The following is a 20,529-nucleotide window of genomic DNA, read 5'->3' as shown; positions in this document are numbered from 1 at the left end:
ACATTTATGTGAAAAGGAAAGACCATCTCTGAATCTGGGAGGGGGCCAAAGGGTTCATCTTTCACCATCTTACAATGCTGTGATTGCAGCCATTCCCCAACTCTCTGTGAATGGTACTCATGGCCATTGATCAGTGGGTTTTGGTCATGAGAATTTGCATAATTGTAATTAAGGAACTGACCTCACAGTCCATTGTTCCTTCAGTGGGCTGGTTTCAGTCATTATGCAAATGTACTGGTTATAAGACTAAGGAGCTTGGAAAGAAAACCGCCTGGACTTCTTGAGTTGCTTGAAGACGTTTCACCTCTCATCCAAGAAGCTTCTTCAGTTCTAAGGTCAAATGGTGGAGAGTCCCAGATTTAATCCCAGTGGGAGTTCCCCCCCAAAGGGGGACAAAGGACCCCCTGATGATCTTCTACCTAATCACATGAGCCAAGGTGTGAAAGCGGGTGTGGGTCCTAATCAGCCAGAGTTTCGGGTGAGCTCATTGTGAAACCTGGCCCCACCCTATCGTGTGATTTCCTGAGGTCAGATGGCCCAGGATGTGAGTGGGCGTTAAGGCGTCTGGGAAGGGATCTCAAAACTGGATTGTAGATGGCAGAGAGTTGGTGTCGTAAACCCCCGCCTCTGTTCAAAGATGGTCGCTCACAGTGGACATAGATGGCTTCTTTCACTCCTCTTTCAAACCATCTGTCCTCTCTGTCCAAAATGTGAACATTGGCATCCTCGAAAGAGTGTCCTTTATCCTTAAGATGCAGATGGACTGCTGAGTCTTGTCCTGTGGAGGTGGCTCTTCTGTGTTGTGCCATGCGCTTGTGAAGTGGCTGTAATTGAACCTTTCCGTCGCGTTCGGGTGAAATCATTACAACTTAAAAATCATAAATACTGTGTTTTACATCTGATTGCCTCAAGGCCTTATGATATCATCCACACTATGCACTTAAACATATAAAAGTGATGATCACCTGTTTTTGAGTGTTTTAATCAACTTTCACGGGGTTTGGGCAGGTAAGGGCAGCAGAGAATGGAGCTGATCATCCACAGAAGCACAGAAATCCAAGGAAGAATGTTGAGTCATTTTTCCAGGAGATAACAGGCTTTGTTATGGTAAAAAATATTTTGTACTTGTAAATCAAATGCGTTGTTGTGAACTTTTTTAACCTTGCAAACCAAAATGTCTGAAGGTTTTATGTTTGTGCATCTATAGATAAAAAGAAGTTACATTTTGTTTTCTTAAGGCCTGATTAAATATACAAAGCAAAACCCTACCTGTAAAACTCCGCAATCAAATTGCCTGGCTGTGTGTGAGTTTCAACTTGCCAGTACGACCCAATTGTTTTTTTGTTTTGGTTTTTGTTACCCAATTTTTTCTTCCTTTCAGCTGATGGTTCATGTCAATCCCAAATGTAAAACTCCAAAAACAAGATTCAGGCATATCTAGTACACACAGAGCTGCCACACAAAGAAATGACAGAGCATAGAGCGTAGCCAGCACTACAAATTTTGGATCCTCAGCTCTTAGTGGTGAGCGCAGTGCATGCTACGTCCGCTGTGAAAGGGCCTTTACCCTGCGTAGTGTGACTCACAGCAATGGTCCCGGGTCAGTCCTGACTTTGTGTTAAACTAACCCTAAAGCAATAATAGCATTTCTAACCACTGATATACCACAACTTCAACAGCTAGCAAAAGTTAGGGACCTAGCTTGTAAGAGCCATGTGTGACCAACAAGGGAAAGATGGTTCACAACTTCACCTGAGAGTAAAAAGATAGAAAGAGTGAAGAGGTGGAGAGAGACAGAAAGAAGGAAGAACACTCCAGGCCAGCCAGGACTATGACACTATTAGATTTAAAGGTCCAAGATTCAGCTGCTTAGCCTTTTTCTTCTGTGACACCAGGAAATAATCATCTTTTGAAAACCACAGCTGTTACTTCTCCACCTTCTACTCAGGTTGTTACTTATCAATGTTTTAACTGGGCTGGTTCTTTTCTATCTCAGCCTTTACAACACTTTATATAACATACCTTGTTCAGTTTTATTTTTTGTTTAAATGCTTTCTGTGTAACATTCACACTCTAAACAAGTTTCTTGTTGTTCATTTAATAATGTCTTGATTAGATCTTTAAGAAGTTATTACCTTATTACTAGTGATGGGACGTTCTGTATCGAGGCTTCGGAGCGTGTGTCGAGTAATGGAGGGGGCGTTTCCGCGAAGCGCGTATCGAGGCTTGCTTCATTTATGGGAGGAGCTGAAAATGATGACGTCCGAAGCCTCGCTGCCCGGCTGTACCACGTGACTGGTTCAGGAAGCGGTTTGAACTTTGCCGCAAATAATCATTTTCCATACTGCCAGTATAAATATACACAGTATACTGCCATCACTACAATATAGATGTTTTACACACTCCTTTTGTTGTTGATATTTACAGGCTGTGTGCAAAATGCCACACTCTTCAAATTCATGCCAGCTATTATTTTTACGTCCAGTAGGTGTCCTGCTAGAGCAAATGAAGCTTCATGAAGCTTCGCGTTGGGGTGAACCAATTGGATGAAAAGCTCCAGTGCTTCATGGGGCTTCATCTGCCCATCACTACTTATTACTTACTACTACTGCTACATTGAAAGTGCTTTATAAAACTATCATTATTATTGTCATTATTATAGTTATAAATTAGGATTTGTTCATACTAAATGAAACTGTTTGTTTAATCTGCAAAATTAGTGGCTGAAAGTTTAGATAAATGAAATGAATCGACAAACAGCAGCATTTTTTGCTGCAGCAGGAAAACTGAACAGAATGTATGTAAGAGGTCAGAGTGAGGATGACGTCACTTAATACAGGAAATACATGTTTGTCTGTTTTGATGATGAAGGACTTCTTCAGCTCTGTAAACAGCTACACTTGAGAGGACAGAGGTGATTTCATGGATCAATAACAATGTGTTTATCAGCTTTCATCATCGCAGTGCAGACATGACGTCAGATCTATCAGAGTGAAGGCCGTCTCTCTGATGACTTCACAGAGCAGAGTCCTTCTGTCCAATAAAGGATCTCAGATCAGCTGCTGCCATCTTGTGGCCACAGTTGGTTACTGTCTCTGAAAGTTGTCTCATGTTTCCTGTTGTCCTGCTAACAAAGGCTGGAGCTCATCATGCTGAGAGGGCAGCAGCATTTTGTGGCTCTTCACACATGTTCATTATATTCTGATGATCCTGGATGGAGACAAACTACAGATAAGTGTGTTCAGCCCAACTAGTTTATCTCATTACAGCAGTTTGATGTTTCCCTTTGAATCCCCCTGAAGATCCTGACAGTGAAGCACGTACATAATACTCCAGCCTTTCAACTCTGAGCTTATTTAGTTCTATTAATACACTGAAATCTCATTTGTGTCATGAAGAAAGTCTTTAATCAAACAGAATTCAAAGATCAGAAACATTTCATATATGGAGTTAAACATGAATCATTGTTTCAACAACATATTTATTGTTGTCATAAACAGACAAGAAGACAACAACAAACTGCTCCTCCCATTCAACACATGTCAGTCCATATCCCAGCAAACTAAATCATCTCCATTTACACATCAAATAGAAACATGAATCACTTGTAATGATTAGAAACTTGATAGAATTTCAAATCTAGTTTGGGGAGTCATTCAGTGAGAAACAGTGAAATGATTTTCCATGTGAAAAGGTGGACAGCAGAAACAGAAAGAAACAGTGAAACTAAAAGAGAAACAAAGAGCTTTGGAACAACGAGGCAGCAGGAGGACAGCTGCAGTTTAACAGCTTCAACTCACTGACAGGAAACAACATTAGAAACATCATCATCCTCAACTCATCTGCTGCACTGACACTGACACCTTCAACGGACACACCTTCACTTCATCATCATCAACAGTCCATATGTATGGAAACATCCTGTGAGTGAAAGTGTGTGTGAAGGTGTGTATGTGTGTGTTAGTATCAGGATCAGAGAACGACAGCTTTCCTCTGTTCCAGTCCAGATTCACTCTGATCCTCTGGAGCTTCTTCTCTACTGAGAGATCAGTGACAGCTGATGGTGAAAGTGTGTAGTACATACCTAAACTGCACCCTATTATCCATAATCCAGACAGTATGCTTCCCTTCCTCAGCACAGACTCTGCAAATACACGCAGTGCCCACCGTGTACTGTTTCCAACCTCAACATCCCAGCTGTGAGTCCGTGAGTTAAAGCCCTCAAAGCCCAGGACAGCGCAGGAATGATCAAACCTCTCTGGATTATCAGGAAGCTGCTGCCTCTCTCCTCCTCCTTCTCTCACACTGGTCAGATCTTCAGACAGGATGAGTTCTGGATGAGCAGTGTTTGGGTCCAGAATGAGAGGAGTGTAGGAGACCATGTCCTTCATGTTGTTCCAGATGTTGAAGGTCAGGTTGCCCAGGTGTTTGGCCTGGTCTATCAGAGCTCCTGAGGGCAGCTGTGGATCATCCAGCAGGGGGCAGCGCTGGACTCTTTCCACTGCAGCCTTGTAGTTGTGCAGGAATGAGACGTCTTCAGCTCTCAGCTCCTCCTCTGTGGCTCTGACTGTGTCTGAAAGAGCTGCTATCTCTCTGCTCAGAGCCTCCATCTTCTCCTTCATCATCCCACTCTTCTGCTCCTCTTCCTCCCTCAGTGCAGCCAGCCTGGCCTCCTCTTCCTCTGCTAGAAACTGGTGAAGCTTCTTAAACTGCTCCTTAATCTGCCTCTCTGTGTGTCGGGCCTGGACCTTAATGTGTTCTGCTGTTTGATCAAACTTCACTTGAACTTCCTCACAAACCTTTAACTTCTTCTTTAAGGGCTCCAGAGTTTCCTGAAGTTCCTTCTTGTGTTGTTGTGCAGCTTCATTGATGGGTCTGAATCTGTGATTGGTGTGTTTTTCTGAGTCTCTGCAGACGACACACACTGGCTGCTGATGGTCCAGACAGAAGAGTTTGAGTTTCTCAGAGTGCAGACTGCAGAGAGCCTCTGAAGCTCTCTGATCTCTCTCCTGTAAGAACGACTCACACAGGTTCCTTAAAGCCAGATTAAAAGGTGGATCATTCACTGATATTTCCTTACAAACTGGACACTCGTGTGTTGGTCTCTCTCTCCACCATCTCTTCAGACAGTCTTTACAGAAGCTGTGGCTACATGACAGAAGAACAGGATCTCTGAAGACCTCCTGACAGACCGGACAGCAGAGATCCTCCTCTGATCTGGAAGCCATTGAGTCTGTGAGTGAAGCTGAAAACAGCAGACAGGAAGTACAGTCAGTCCTGGCTCCCCTCCCTCCTCTACCACCTTCACTGAAACTTCCTTTGAGTCGTGTTTTTGCTCAAACTCACATTCAGTGTGTGGAGCGTCAGCAGCTTGAAGCAGCAGTGTTGGAGTTTTCCACTTTTCTCTCCTGTAGCTGGACTCACTCAGAGGAAGCTGCTAGTTTGGTCTGAGCTCAGTCTGATCGTCTGTGCGTCTCTCTTTACTGAGGACAAAGAACTTCCTGTTTCCTGGTTTGTCGCATTTGAGTGACGTGAGGGGAGGAGACAAATGTTGCTGTTTGACTTTTAACTAAGGTGTTGTGGATAGGCGTAGCTTTGGGTCACGTGGTGTCGGTAATAGTGATTGCTATATCACCTGTTCACGGCCCGAGGGAAATTTTGTGAATGAGTGGGTGATGGGGGAAGTCGACTTTTGCTGACCGCTCAAGCTTGGAATGTTTTTTGATCACTGTTTTTCTACGGATTTTAAGGATTTGATAACAAATAAAGGAGTTTTAACTTGGAACTTTGACTTACGTTTTAAACAGCGGGCACGTCAACATTATTCCCCTATCCAGCTGCTCGGCGACTCAAAGGCTTGACAGTCGCCAATATTTGTCAGCAAAAATGTGAGACGGCAATGGAGCGTCCCGCAATCAGCGCTGAATAAACGCCGACGCGAGCCCACACACCGCCACCACTACACCCATAAAATCGGCTAGTCTGACAGATAAGGAGAAGACGACGGTGGTATGTAAACTGTGTTTTTGTGCTGCGTGTTGTTTGTTTGAACGCAGTTTGGATTCTGACCATACGAAGATGTTTTTGTGACACGCCCACCGCTACGTTTGCTGTTCGGTTTGGTGTGTGTGAGTTGTGGCTCTGCAGGCGTTCAACTGAGTTTGAAGGAATCGCTGTTGCCTTTGTTTTGGATTTTGGCATGCTGCTTATGTTGAATGCTTAAAATGAGTGGATCACAGGCTGCATCTGTTGTTGGAAAAACTGAAAAGGATAAAAGATTAATTTCCCTCACTGAGAAAGCTCTTGCAAACAAAATCGAAACCATCCAAACAGATCGGAAAAGGCATGTAAACAAAATGAGAAGTGTTATTATGTCTCTTAAAGAGCTAATGACAGATGATAAAAATCATTCACAAGTCAAAAAACAGTCTGATGAGTTAACACACCTGTTTAAGGATGCCAGTGCATTGCATGAATCTTTACTTTCTCTAATCTCATTTGATGAGAAAGATAAACAAAATACATGGTTCTCAAGCATCGCTAAATACAATAAAGGATGTTAAGATATGGCTTTCTGAAACTGATAAACGTTCGGGGAGGCCATCATCTGACAAAGCACAGTCACAGGAAACTTCCCTGGGAGGAGAAATGGAGGTGCGAGAGCACACTGGAAAAGAACCTCAATCATCTCTTAATCCCCAGAATGATGTTAATGATGACGTGTTGCCATCCGACAGTGTGTCAAATCAAGGCAGTAGGTCAAGCTCAAGAGTATCATCTACTTCATCTGCACGTCATATATGATACTGCCAACATGATCACAAATGTGGAAGCCAAGTGGCCAGGCCCTGTCCATGACTCACAAATATTCCGTGAATGTACACTGAGCACAAAATTTGGACATGGTGAGTTGAAAATACTTTAAAATATATAAAGACCAATTGCTTCAGGGACATTTGAACTGAAGTGTATCCTTCTGTCTTAGGAGAGTTCACTGGCTACTTGCTTGGTGATAGGGGGTATCCATGTTTACCCTATTTGCTTACCCCTTACCCTGACCCTGAACCGGGCCCACAGCAGCGATATAATCTGTCTCATTGCAGGACAAGAGCCAGAGTTGAAATGACTATCGGAATGCTTAAGGCCCGGTTCCAGTGCCTTCAAAGACTCAGGGTCACCCCAGAAAGGGCATGTGACATTATTGTGGTGTGAAATGTATAGTTTTCAGGGTTATGTTGTTATCGTTTACTCTGTTTTCCTTGGTCTTTTCACGTGTGTTATGAATAAGTTTTCTTTTTTTCGGTACCGGGGCCCTATTTCAGGAAGCCGGTTTAGAAAACTCAGAGTGAAAAACGATACGCAGGGTTGAGTAACCCCGAACTGTCCAACTCGGAATATTCGGTTTCAGAAAGGCTGATAACAAGTAGTTCAATCAACGCGGAGTTGCTTTAACCCCAAGTTAAGCGCGCGCACGAGGATACATAAAGCCCTGATTAGTGGAGCACAGATTAAGCGAGTCACCATGGAGACGGAGGGAAAGAAGGCGCGGTCAATGTATCTTACAGCGCTTGAGGCTGAAATTCTGATGGCAGCATATGCCGATAACATGCAAATTTTGCGGAAAAAAAGTAACACAGCCTCAGCTGCAAAAGAAAGGGAGCATGCATGGCAAAACATAGCCGACAGAGTCAATGCGTGAGTGTTAATTTAAACATTGATCTAGGGATTTCCACCCATTTAACACGTTATTTTATTATATATTATTTTGTTTTATTTTTTATACATTTTATTTCGTGATGTGATGTGAGCGCAGGTGCAACCCAACAGGCCCCAAACGTTCCTGGCAGCAAGTAAAAATGAAATATAAAAATATAGTCCAAACAGGTAAGGTGTAATTGTATTATGAGCCATAGTGCTTGGTCTGTTTGTCCCATGTAAATCAATTGCAGTTAGAGGCTACATTAATTTTCTTTCTGTAAGCACTTATTGAAATTATCTGAACACATTACAAGTACATATTTGCTTACTCTGTATGCTCAAATGTGACCCGTTATGGCCACTAGAAAAAGAGCGGAGGCCCGAAAAACAGGTGGGGGTCCTCCACCACCACCACTCACAGAGCCTGGCCACTTGGCTTCCACATTTGTGATAATGTTGGCAGCATCACATATGATCTTCACAGTGCAGAGAACACAAATTAGCATCCATTACTATGATGAAATAATTTGTTAGTTTGAAATGCTACAGGGAACTATGTACCTGCACATTAACGCTGTGGAAAGACTTCCTGTTCACATAGTCTCCTTCATTTACTGAAGGAGCAATGATTGGAATGTGAGTGCCATCTGTACAGCCAATCACGCCTGGGAACCCTGAAAATAAATGTAAAATTTAAGTAGTAGTTCAAGTATCACCACATCATAAATTAAGTTTTGTTCATCCTGATACCTGCAATTTTGTGGAATCCCTCTTTGATAAATCTTGTGGGTCTGTGACCGGGGAACACCACAGACGAGTACAGGAGACGTTTCAGTGCAACTGTAACATTCCTGACTGCCCGACAGACGGTAGCCTTGGAAACGTGCTCAGCGTCACCAATATTATACAGGAAGCTCCCGTTTGCAAAAAACCGAAGTGCAATACAAATAATATGTACAGAACTGAGAGCATGTCCGCGATGTGTCACATGAGCAATATTAGGCCTGAAGATGTTATTCAAATAAATTATAGATTGTGCTGAAAAACTGTAACGTTCACACAGAAAATCATCAGGAAATGATAAAATGTCCAAACGCGCTCTAATCACTCTCCCGGCGGAGAGCTCTGCGGAGAATTTGGGCTTCAACATCTACTGGCTCTTCAAGGAAGGGGCACGCCATGTCTGACACTTATACAGTCAGGTTTCCGACACAGAGGCGGAGAACGTCAGGGTTAGTTGAAGTAAACCTGCTAGGGGGCAGGTTAGCTTCACGGAGTGTGTCGTCATAGTAACTCACTCAGGATGAATCTAAACTCGCTTTGTGAAACTGAAAACCCAGAGTTTTCGTTAACTCAGGGTATACTTACTCAGAGTTTGCACTAAACCGGCTTCCTGAAATAGGGCCCGGTACTAGTTTTATTTTGTTGTATTTATCTACGACACCACTCCGCTTAAAAACATAGTTCGGGGGGGGGGGGGGGTGCATTTTGTAATTACAGGTATCCCGTCATGGTCGGGTCCGTTTTGCCCGGATATAATTATAATATACTTATAATATATGGTTGATATGTGGATTAAATACATTATTTAATATCAAGACGTTTGTTGAGAAAGTCGATGAAACTCAGTGGCGTATTAATTTTTTCAGTGATGCGGCCTATAAGTACATTGTGCACATTTCATTTTCCTCTTTGACCGGCACACCTGCTGTAAGGGAAAGTTAGGACGGTTGGAAAAAATAATATAAAGTGAGTATTCTTAGTTAATATCATACAACATGTGTTGAAAACGACACTGTAAATATTGAGAGTGACTCTTAAGGTTGATATTGAAATTGATTAATGATAGCCTTACCGTTAATGGGCAGATGTTAATTAGCTAACGCATTGGTCTGTATTTATTTGACAAAAAACGCTACAATTTAAAGTCAAAATCTTGGATAACGCATGCAATTAATGTGCAAACAAGAATGTCACATTTTATTCTGTAAAACAAACGTACACAAAAATCGGGTTTCTCGTTAGCATGTGGTCATTAGCTAGCATCAGGTTTAACGATGCTACTTGATCACAAAATGGCGGCGGGGTAAAAGTAGAGGGCCTTGATGTTTTTGCAACGGTAAATTTTGGTTGGCAAAAATTAATTGGATTTTTTTAATCGCTGAAAATTTAGAGTATCGCTTTTCATCAGAGAGGGGGCGAAAATGACTGGCAGAGCACGAGCGAGATCCAGAGGAAGAGCGCGTGGGCAGGAGACTGCAGCACCTGGAGCGGTAAGGACACCTTTGAATTTACAGTTAAATAATCCTTTAAAAAAAATCATATTCCCGTTACACGCTGGTTAACTACTTTGATTCAGCAGGGGACAGTGGTGCATACAGCTTAGGCCGCATGGCCGATAGAAAAAAGACAACAGGCTGATATTTACTGTGCCAAGCCTTATATTACCCAGTGGTCTGTATCTGTAATGCCAACAAGTTATTATGGGTTTTTTTGTTATTTCTTTTGTACCCCTCACCCGGAAAAGGCTTATAGGATGTCCTCACACTGCTGGGCATGCGCACTGGACAAGTTTGTGAATTCAAAACTGGAGAAGGAAATCATCTAGGCTTTTCAAATTGGTACCATGTGAGTTAAAAGGTTGAGGGATGGCAGTGCCGACTGCCAGTATTTTTCCCTCTATACTGAAATTTGCCTCAAACACGCACCAGCAGGGTTGCTCCATTTGTTTTTGTGCTTGTATTATCAAGATCTACCTCACTATATAAAATACCTTGAAAGAATTAGCTGTTAACCCATTCTGTATAAATAAAATAGAAGTGAGTCATGAAACGAAGAGAAATTATGTGTCAGGACGGCATTTCTGCATTATTTTTTTTGTTTTTTTGTCACCGTGGGAATTCTCTCCATTATCCACAGGACTCACTGTTGTCATTGCCCATACTCTTTGAAAAAGACATGTAGTGCATAAAACATGCTCAGCATTTCATTTACAGAACGTAATTGTTCTTCTCACCTGTTAAAAGTGAAACGGCACACAGTGGCAGTCATTTCTAAAGTTGGACTTTAAATCTGAATTTTTCCAGATTAGAATGATTTTACATAATTTTGTCTCACCCTGTTGCATAAAATGCAGAAACAAGCCGAGGTGTGAAAAACGTTTTCCAAGCGTAATTCTTTATTTACTACAGAAAATACTGAGAACTTGCAGCATTAATGTGCTGTGGAAAATGTAAAGGGAAAACATTCTCTCTGGTATATTTATCTCATTCTTGGATGCGCACATTAAAAGTAATTGTCAAAAATGTGTCTGCAGAGTTAAGTTCCTTCTTGTGAAAAGAATGACCATGCTTAAAGCGACGTCACTTCTCCAACCTTCCTTTTGTTTTGTTTCTTTCTTCAAGAGTCAGGCCCAAGAGCCGGCACCAGCAGCTGCCCCTCCCCCAGAGGCGGGGGACCTGGGTGGTAGAGGGAGGCAGAAAGGTGCTCCAGGACCCTTCAGTGCAGAAGGTGCAGTCAAACAAAAAGTCGAGCTACATTTCTTCTGTTAAATATCTTTGTTTGTCCTTTCTTTACTCCATTTATAAGTAAAGTTAAAAATGTAAACTGATGAGGACTGCACTGCAGAGGAAACCATCTCTTCTAATTGTGGAAAGAAATAAGGCAGTCCGATTCGATAACACTTTCTGTGCATTGCTAGAAATGTAAAATGCAGATTATATATTTGTAGACCAACACTATTGCCTTGTTGTTTTTTACATTCATATTAGTGCATGTGGACTGTTAACAGTCTTCACTTGTTTTCATTAGCTCTTCTACAGATTTCAGCAGGTAAAGCTTGGAGAAAGAGGTGGACGCCGCCGGGATTTTCATGATGCAGGCGTTAACACGAGGCAGGCAATGGAGCATGTGAAGGAATCCAAATGCGGTCAGTAGTTTTAAACTCGAAACGATGCCAAATGTAACTTTCTGTAATCTGTGTTGAGGTTTGAAAATTACTACTAAAATTCTGTGTGTGTTCACTTCCTCAGGAGTAACTGGTAATCCCATTCAGCTGACCGCAAACTTCTTTCGCATCCTGTCCCGCCCTCAGTGGGTTCTGTATCAGTACCATGTGGACTTCAAACCACAAATGGAGTTGCGACGCCTGAGATCTGCGCTCCTCTTCCAGCACGAGGAAACACTCGGCTCAGCACGGAGCTTCGATGGAGCTCTGCTTTTTCTGCCGAACAGATTGCACAGCAAGGTACTGTGATGCTCCAAACATCGCGCGTTATGAAGAAAGTGTTTGTGCACGCAGATGGAATTGCCTGTTCGTTATCATTGTAAAAAAAGTTGGTTTCCATAAATCAGTCAGCCTGAATGATCAGGTTAGTGTTAATCTCTTGAGAGATCGGAGTTATTGATTGCAAAACACTGAATTCCTGTAATTCTTTCAAAGTAGTAGTTGTTATATTATAGATGGCACAGGAGTTGACAAAGGCGTTGCTTGGTGGCTTGGAAAGTTGTGGTCTTTTGACAAGCCTGGATTTTCCTCTTATCTCGTGTTTAGGAGACTGTGGTCTGTAGCGAGACCAGAAATGGAGAGAAGGTTCAGATAACAATCACCCTGACGAATGAACTGCCACCCTCTTCACCAGTGTGCATTCAGTTTTACAATATCATATTCCGAAGGTAAGCTTTCCACCTTTCAGAGCTTCTTTTTAAAAAGTGATGCGCAGCAATATTTTTCCAATGCATCTGCCAATTGAATGAAGTGATTTGCAACTGATTCGTAGTTAACGGTTGTTGATCGGTAAAGTAAATAGTTGCATTTAATTGCAAACATTTTGACGTTGGTACAACTCACCAAAGTATTTTTGATGACTGGAAGCTTTAATGTCTACAGGATTTTGAGAATTCTCAACATGCAGCAGATTGGACGCAACTACTACAGCCCCAGTGATCCCCTTAACATCCCACAGCACAAGTATAGTTCTTTTGTTTTTTCTTATATTAAAATTTAAGGCCTAACATTAACTGCAGAAGTTTTTATATGTATCAACATGAATGAACTTTTTCTCAGTACACAGTAACATCGACCGTCTGCAGGCAAAGTCCTCACAGTTTTTGCCCCCATGTGCCTGGCATAGTTGCCAGATGAAAAGGGTTTGGGGGGTATTTGCTTATCAACAGGTATTTAAAAAAACATTACGAGCTAAAACAATTTCCTCTAAAACCTGATGGTGTCGGTTAGATCTGAAACTTTTAAACTCCTCATAAATGTCAAAGTAAAAGCAATGTATTCTTAACTGTTTTAGAAATTACGTAATTTAAAAAAATTATTATTATTTGTATTTATTTAAAATTTTATGCTAGGTTGACCATCTGGCCAGGGTACACCACCAACATCTTGCAGTACGAGTCCTGTATCATGATGTGCACTGACGTGAGCCACAAGGTGCTGCGCAGTGAGACAGTCCTCGACTTTATGGTCAACTTGAGGCAGCAATGTGGAAGTCAACGCTTTACTGAGATCTGTGAGAAGGAGCTTGTCGGGCTCATAATCCTCACCAAGTAAGATTTGCATTTAGCATCTTGTTTTTGTACTTGTGATGTGTATCACTCTAATGCAGGGGTGTCGAACTCCAGGCCTCAAGGGCCGGTGTCCTGGAGGTTTTAGATATCACCTTGGGTCAACACACCTGAATCAAATGATTAGTTCATTACCAGGCCTCTGGAGAACTTCAAGACATGTTTAGGAAGTAAGTTAGCCATTTAAATTGGCTGTGTTGGATCAAGGACACATCTAAAACCTGCAGGACACCGGCCCTCGAGGCCTAGAGTTCGACACCTGTGCGCTGATGCATTAGTTTCACAGTGCTTATGTGTAATCATATGTGACTTACTAGTGTTTATTTCCAATGTTTAGGTACAACAACAAAACCTACCGGATTGATGGTATTGCTTGGGATCACACTCCCAGCAACACATTCAAGAGGGGAGATGCTGACACTTCCTTTAAGAACTACTACAAGAGTGTGGGTATTGTGCACTCAACATTAAAAAAAAAAACCTCAAGTTCTCATTACATGGACAATTACTGGCAAAGGCAAATATAAGAAATGCAGCACATGGAGCTAAAATTATCTAACTATTTAAAGGGCTAAAATTCAGATTGTGCAAAATTTAAGAAAGAATTTGCATTTAGTGTCACTGGTGCAAAGTTTTTAAAGTGCTGCAAGTAGTAACTTTATGGTAAATTGCCTCAGTTTCAGTCCACACTCAAATATTTATACTTCCTGTTCTTAGCAATATGGCCTGGACATCACTGATGAAAACCAGGTGCTGCTGATCAGCTATGTGAAGAAGATGGGTCCTGCTGGAGCGCCACCTCCTGGTCCAGCCATGCTTATCCCAGAGCTGTGCTACCTAACAGGTTTAACCTTATTCTGTGCCGTTTGGCCCTTTTCGGATAAATGTGCCTCTTTGTTCATCTGCAGGCATCTGTAAATATACGTTTCACGTCTAAGGACCTCAGTCCGTCTGCATTAAAGTTACAATGCTAATCTTACAAACATGTATGTACCACTTTCAACAAGGTACAAGTCAGAAATGTTTGCAGTTAGAGTCACTAATAGTAATCCACAAGAAGGTATTTAGTTTGTTTATTCTGATACCTGGAACATTGGCCTCAGATGTGTTTTACAAGGAAGTTGTTTTATTAGAACTAACTTTTTATAGGAATTTGATATTTTACATTTTGATTGGTTGTGTTTAACAGGCTTGACTGATAAGATGCGGGCTGATTTCAGCATCATGAAGGACTTGAGTACCCACACCAGACTGACCCCAGAGCAGAGGGAGGGACGCCTCAACAGATTTATCACTAATATACAGAGGTAGGTGACAGTCACTAGTATAATCACAATCAGAATAGAAATAAACGGATTGTTTTGAGTTATTGCCTAGGTGGTCTTTAATAGCTAGGCAATAATATATAAAACAATGATTTAGTGTTAACACTGGACTTGTCACATCTATACTGTGCTTAAGAGGAGAGGTGATTTTTGAGGCATATATTTTCAATTGATTATGACAATTAAAGCTCTGATTTTTTTTTTTTTTTTTTTTCCCTAGAAGTTGTCTTCATCTCAGACACACTTTGGGTGTTCTGATAATATACTCAAAAGTTGACTGCAAATTTCTTCGTCATTATGTTCTGTCTGTAAGATTCCTGGCTTTGATTTACAGCTTAAATTATTTCACAGGAACGCTGACGCGCAAGCCGAGTTGGATAAGTGGGGACTCAGCTTTGATAAGCAACTTCTAAATCTGGCTGGCAGAGTCCTCCCTGTGGAGAGGATTTACCAGGGGTCAAGATCGGTATAATTTCTTCTTCTCAGTTAATTAAACAGATACATTTAAGGGCTCGTTTAATATGTTTAATATAATTATCACATAGTATGACTACAACCCCTGGGCCGCTGACTGGGCCAAAGAGATGCGTGGATTAGCTGTGATGAGCGCTCCTCCCTTGAACAACTGGCTCCTCTTTCACACCCGTCGTAACGGCAATGAAGCCAGTTCTCTTCTACAGACTCTCAGCAGAGTCTCAGGCCCACTGGGAATCGCCATGGGAAAACCTGTCATGTGAGTTTAGCACTTTTAAGTATTTCTGCAACACATTTTTTTATCACAATGGACTGTCATGTATGTAAAGTGAAGTTTTTGACTGTAACACTTGTAGGTTTTTTTTTCTTGTCTTTTAATTCACAAACGTTATCGTGCATCCTTGTTTTTCTGTAGGATACAGTATGAAGATCATCAGGAGTCTCTCCTCGCAGCCCTGCGGCACAGTGTCGGACCCCAGATAGAGATGGTTGGTGATGTGTGAAGTGCACACACTTGTACATTTACTTTTCAGTTTTCAGGTCTAAAATGTTTTTTATGAACCACATTTGCATTTAAATGCTCGAATTGCAGCCATTTTTTTTATAACTGACAGAAACTGCAGGTCAGTGTATTGTAGTTATGTCACAATGCATTTTTGTCATCAGGGATCTTAATTTTGACGTTTCCCAAAGCGGTACCAGACCTCAGGGTGTTTCTGTTTGTTAGGTGGTGGTAGTCCTCCCCAACAACAGGAAGGATAAGTATGACAGCGTTAAGAAGTTCCTTTGTGTGGACTGCCCCACTCCCAGCCAGTGTGTGGTGGTCCGTACCCTCAGCCGACCTCAGGCACTCATGACTATAGCTACAAAGATTGCGCTGCAGATGGCTTGCAAGATGGGAGGGGAACTCTGGAGTGTGGAAATCCCTGTAAGTCCCACACAAACTAAATACTTCAGATGTCAGAGATTAAAGTTTAAGGTGTTTTGGAAAGCAAAGAGTAGTAACTTTTGAATTGATTAAACTTTCTGGTGCTTTAGATGAGAATGTTTTTTGTTTTTTTTCTCCTTTCATCCAAAACTGGTTTGATTGGGTTCACAATGCCTCTGACTGTCCTTGGGATGACTTCTTAAAAATAGATCCCCAGTTTGATCTCTGGAGGTGCAGAAATCATCTATGGTTCTGTAGCTGTCCAACATTAAGAAAAAGAAAGAAAATCTGCTAAGTCATACATCTGGAGCTACCTGCTGTGGCAACCCCTTGTGATATTGTCATGTTTGTGCAGCTCAAACAGCTGATGATCGTGGGCATCGACTGCTACCATGACACCGCTGCTGGGAAAAGGTCTATTGGTGCTCTAGTGGCCAGTCTCAACCAAAGCATGAGCAGGTTGGTTTCTGTAACTGAGGTGGGAATTCACACTGGGAGCAGTGCAATGCTCTCGGTTATGTTCAACATGTGCAAACAAGGCCTCACTTGGCCTTTTGTGTGTGTGTGTGTGGTTTCCCAGCCTTTAAATGCAATAGTACAGTTAATGATTCAGATGTTTTTCAAGGTGGTTCTCAAAGTGTGTGCTGCAACACAAAGGTCAGGAGATCATGGATGAGCTGAAGAAGACTTTGAGTGGCAAGTTTCTTTTGTCATTTCAAAAACTTTTACTTTTAAATACACAGAGGATCTCAGAAACTGTCTTAACACTTTGTTTTCCAGCTGCCCTGAAAGAGTATTTGAGGTTCAATGGCTGTCTGCCTTCACGCATCATCGTTTACCGAGACGGAGTGGGGGATGGGCAGTTGCACAGTGTGGTGAACTATGAGGTTCAGCAGATCATGGACTCCATCAAGTCAATGGGGCAAGACTACAAGTGAGTTTTTACATCTCCAACGGTTATGGTGTTTTTTAAATGTCTAAAAACCGTTGCCCTCAGAGGCAGTTAAATTTGCACTGTGGGGTTATTGATAATACAAATGGTCATACATGATTCCTTCCTTTGATTTGAGAATTGTAAGGACAGTAAAGTAAAATGACTGGTTGGAACATGGACGTTTTTGTAGTGCTGTTAGTATTTATTCCTGAGCATCTAAAGAACAAAGTTGAGATTATTTAGTAGAAGTGTCAGGTTTTCCCAGAGCCTCTGTCTTTTTGTTGTAGCCCAAAGCGTGTGGTGGTGGTGAAGAAGCGCATAAGCAGCAGGTTTTTCGCCCACATAAATGGCAAGGTGTCCAATCCTCCTCCTGGCACCATCGTTGACGCAGAGGTCACCCGGCCAGAGTAGTACGTCTTGTTTTGAGGGGGGCGGGGTTTTTGTTGTTTTTAGCTGTTAACGGTCTTTTGATATTTACATAGGAGCAGTTGTATTGTGACAGTACTGTTGCACGTTTGTTTTCTAGGTATGACTTCTATATTGTGAGCCAGGCTGTTCGCAGTGGGAGTGTCTCACCAACCCACTACAATGTCGTGTATGACACCAGTGGACTCAAGCCAGATCACATGCAGCGGCTCACCTACAAGCTCTGCCACATGTACTACAACTGGCAGGTAGGCTGGCATCAGAGTGACCTTTTTGAGTAGAAATCTTTCTACACTGAAAATGTTGTCTTCATCTAAACCGCTCATAATCAGGCGTCTTTCTCCTCAGTGTTTTTAAGGAGTTTTCATTAAATGATGACGTTTTTGAATGATCGACTCTAATTTAAAAATATACAAAGCAATACAATTTAATTTTAATGGAGGGAGAATATCAGTCAAAAATCAATGAGTGATATAATTATTTGATCCCCTACAACCCAGCCAGAATTCTGACTCAAATTGGCAAATTACAATCAGTGAGTTCAAGAGTGTCTAATTATAAAGCACACCTGTCTACAGAATCAATTTCTTCAATTAATTATATTTTTCAGTAATTGAAAAAGAGCTGTCAAAGGACAAACGGGGAATGGGATGTAAGAAGGTGACAATTACTGGTGCAATTATCTGGAAATATAAAAGGACCATCAGTTGCCCTCGGTTTGGAGCTCCACATACGATCTTTGCTCATGGGGTGCACAAGAAAGGTGGTCATCAGCACAAAACTACATGCCAGGAGCTTGTTAGAGATCTGAAGGCAGCTGGGACTACGGACACCAGGAAGGCACATGGCACACCCATCTTAAGTTCGCCAGTGAACAACTAAATGATTTAGAGAAGGCTTTGAAAGTGCTGCGGTCAGATGAAACCAAAATTGAGCTCTTTGGCATCAGCTCCACCCGCTGTATTTGTAGGACAAGAAATGCAGAGTATTGCCAAAGAACATGATCTCTGCAGTCAAACATGAAGGTGGAAACTTTGTACTTTGGAGGTGTTTTTCCGATAAGAGCACAGAAGACTAAAGGTGGGTCCGAATTAGGGCTGCCACAAACAATTATTTTGATAGTCCACTAGTCACCGATTATTTTTGCCATTAGTCGACTAATCAGATCATCATCCATTGGACGTAAAACGTACCGCTTATTGCACCAGCAGCATCTGCTCTTATATAACTATCATTAGTTTACAGCTTTAAGTGTTTATGGTTTGTGCTAACTAAAGATAAAGACTAGATGATAGTTTATTAAAGTTTAATGAAATCTGCAGATTGTTTCGGTGGAGTTTAATAAACTCAGCCGTTGCTCCTTGCTATCTAAAATATAACAGACACCGGAGTATATTCATCTCACACTCCTGATAATCAGTTGTCTGCTTGATGTTTATTCAGCTGTGTAAAAACTATAACTTTAATCTCAGCCAAACCGATTTACTCAGGAACAAATAAAATACTAACAAAAAAAAAGCCAAACGATAACATTTTAAGTTATCTAAGTGACTTATATATGTTTAACCTGAGTAGCGAAAGACGGCGTTGGCTTTGAAAACGATTTGCTGGGAGTCCGGTGTTCTCACGGCTCTAGTTAGCCTCGCCCCCGGCTCGCTATCGAGCTAGTGGGTAACAGACGTCTCCAAAAACGTCGGAGCGCTTTTGAAAATATGTGGTGTCTTGATAAACTGAGCAGATATTTGAGGTTTACACAGCTACATTCTCGCCTGAAAATATGTTAAACGTTTATTTTGTGACCCAGAAAGAATAATAAGAGTAACATTAAAACTAACTAGCTGCCACCATTGTTGGAAACTGAGCAGGGCTGCGCTACGAATTCTGGGACAAGGCTTCCTCTTCTTCAAGGTTTAACGGCAGCTGGCATCCTTGTACATGCAGTGCTGCCATCTTCTGTTTCAGTCCGTTATTACACCCTTAAATACTACTACTTATTCCTGCGTCTTTTGGGATCTTACAAAGCTTCAAACGACGCGTCGACTATTAAATTAGTCGTCGGCGGCGATTTTGATAGTCGACTAATCGTGGCAGCCAAAGAAGTAGTACATTAAGGTCATTGAGTGGTCTAGTCAGTTTCCAGACCTCAATTGTATAGAAAACCTGTGGAGGGAGCTTAAGCTTTGAGTTCCCAAGTGGCAACTGAGAAACCTAAAGGACTTAGTTTCTGTAAAAAGGACCCGGCCAAAATCACTCCAGAGATGTGTGCAAACCTGGTGACAGACTATACGGCTGTACTGGCCAAGACTTCCTTCACAAAGTACCCACTTGTGTTTTACTTGTGTATCAAATACTTTTTTTCACTCAGTGACATGTGAATCCATTCATAACTCTGATATAATGGTTTTTTTTCTGTATTTGTTCAAATAAAACTGCCATTAAAAATTAGACTTCATTTCTGTGTAAGTGAGCAAACGCATAAATTCAGCAGGGATCAAATAATTTTCCCCGACTGTGTAAATGTCACTGACTTTGGCATTGTGTTGGTCATGCCTGATTGTTTTTCTTTGTGCTTTAGGGGATCATCAGAGTGCCTGCTCCCTGCCAGTACGCCCACAAGTTGGCTTTCCTTGTTGGTCAGAGCATCCACAAAATTTCCACAAAATTTCCAGGATTATCCGTTATGATAACCGAGACGACAGACCAGCTCGAGAGACAAGCTAGCTGCCATCAGGACAGTGTGGGATAAGTGTGTGCACCACCTGCCCCTGTTTTACATCCCTGGGCCTAATGTCACCATTGATGAGCAGCTGATCCCATTTAGTTGTGAAACATATTGCTTCACGTGTAAATATGTTGTGTCTTTCCACTCACTCCACTTGATTATAACTGATTTATTTTTTTATAACATTTTATACAAAAACAAACAAACAAACGAAAAGCACATTAATTCATAAATGTGATCTAACAAAGGTAAAGGGAAAAAATTAACCATGTTTGCTGTTCATATGGCTTGTAATTGGGATGAAGTAAACATCTGTTGAGTAATTTAACATAAAATTGTTTGATAGTGTTAATTTGGAAAGCCAAAACTCTAGCGGGTCCACCAGACCCATGAGCACTGGCTGAGTAACAAAAATATGAACACCACACAAGGGTTAACTGACTCTCAG

At 41.7% G+C, this 20,529-nt stretch overlaps 1 protein-coding gene and 1 pseudogene across 2 annotated transcripts; one reads left to right on the top strand and one right to left on the bottom strand.

The window, feature by feature from the left end:
- Window positions 1-3,384: 3,384 nt before the first annotated feature.
- Window positions 3,385-5,477, bottom strand: LOC112430858 (nuclear factor 7, brain-like). Its single transcript, XM_024799358.2, has 2 exons — window positions 5,347-5,477; window positions 3,385-5,245 (listed from the first exon to the last, which is right to left on the bottom strand). Exon 2 carries the CDS (start codon window positions 5,226-5,228, stop codon window positions 3,834-3,836), a length of 1,395 nt encoding a protein of 464 aa, XP_024655126.2. The 5' UTR covers window positions 5,229-5,245; window positions 5,347-5,477; the 3' UTR covers window positions 3,385-3,833.
- Window positions 5,478-9,894: 4,417 nt separating this feature from the next.
- On the top strand, window positions 9,895-20,518 carry LOC112431198 (piwi-like protein 1; annotated as a pseudogene). The gene is made up of 21 exons (XR_013097022.1): window positions 9,895-9,971; window positions 11,103-11,208; window positions 11,509-11,626; window positions 11,730-11,944; window positions 12,251-12,372; window positions 12,587-12,667; window positions 13,057-13,254; window positions 13,610-13,718; window positions 13,990-14,116; window positions 14,462-14,579; window positions 14,949-15,063; window positions 15,143-15,330; window positions 15,487-15,559; window positions 15,799-15,999; window positions 16,355-16,458; window positions 16,625-16,695; window positions 16,780-16,933; window positions 17,221-17,343; window positions 17,460-17,607; window positions 19,935-19,988; window positions 20,513-20,518. The product of XR_013097022.1 is annotated as a piwi-like protein 1 (transcript).
- Window positions 20,519-20,529: the final 11 nt, after the last annotated feature.

Source organism: Maylandia zebra, linkage group LG3 (assembly GCF_041146795.1).
Source record: "Maylandia zebra isolate NMK-2024a linkage group LG3, Mzebra_GT3a, whole genome shotgun sequence".
Lineage (NCBI taxonomy): Eukaryota > Metazoa > Chordata > Actinopteri > Cichliformes > Cichlidae > Maylandia > Maylandia zebra.
Note: the sequence above shows the minus strand (reverse complement) of the source record. Positions and strands in the feature narration are given on the sequence as shown.

Coding starts and splice junctions, on each gene's coding strand:
- LOC112430858 (XM_024799358.2), bottom strand. CDS start 5,228: ATGGCTTCCAGATCAGAGGAGGATCTCTGCTGTCCGGTCTGTCAGGAG.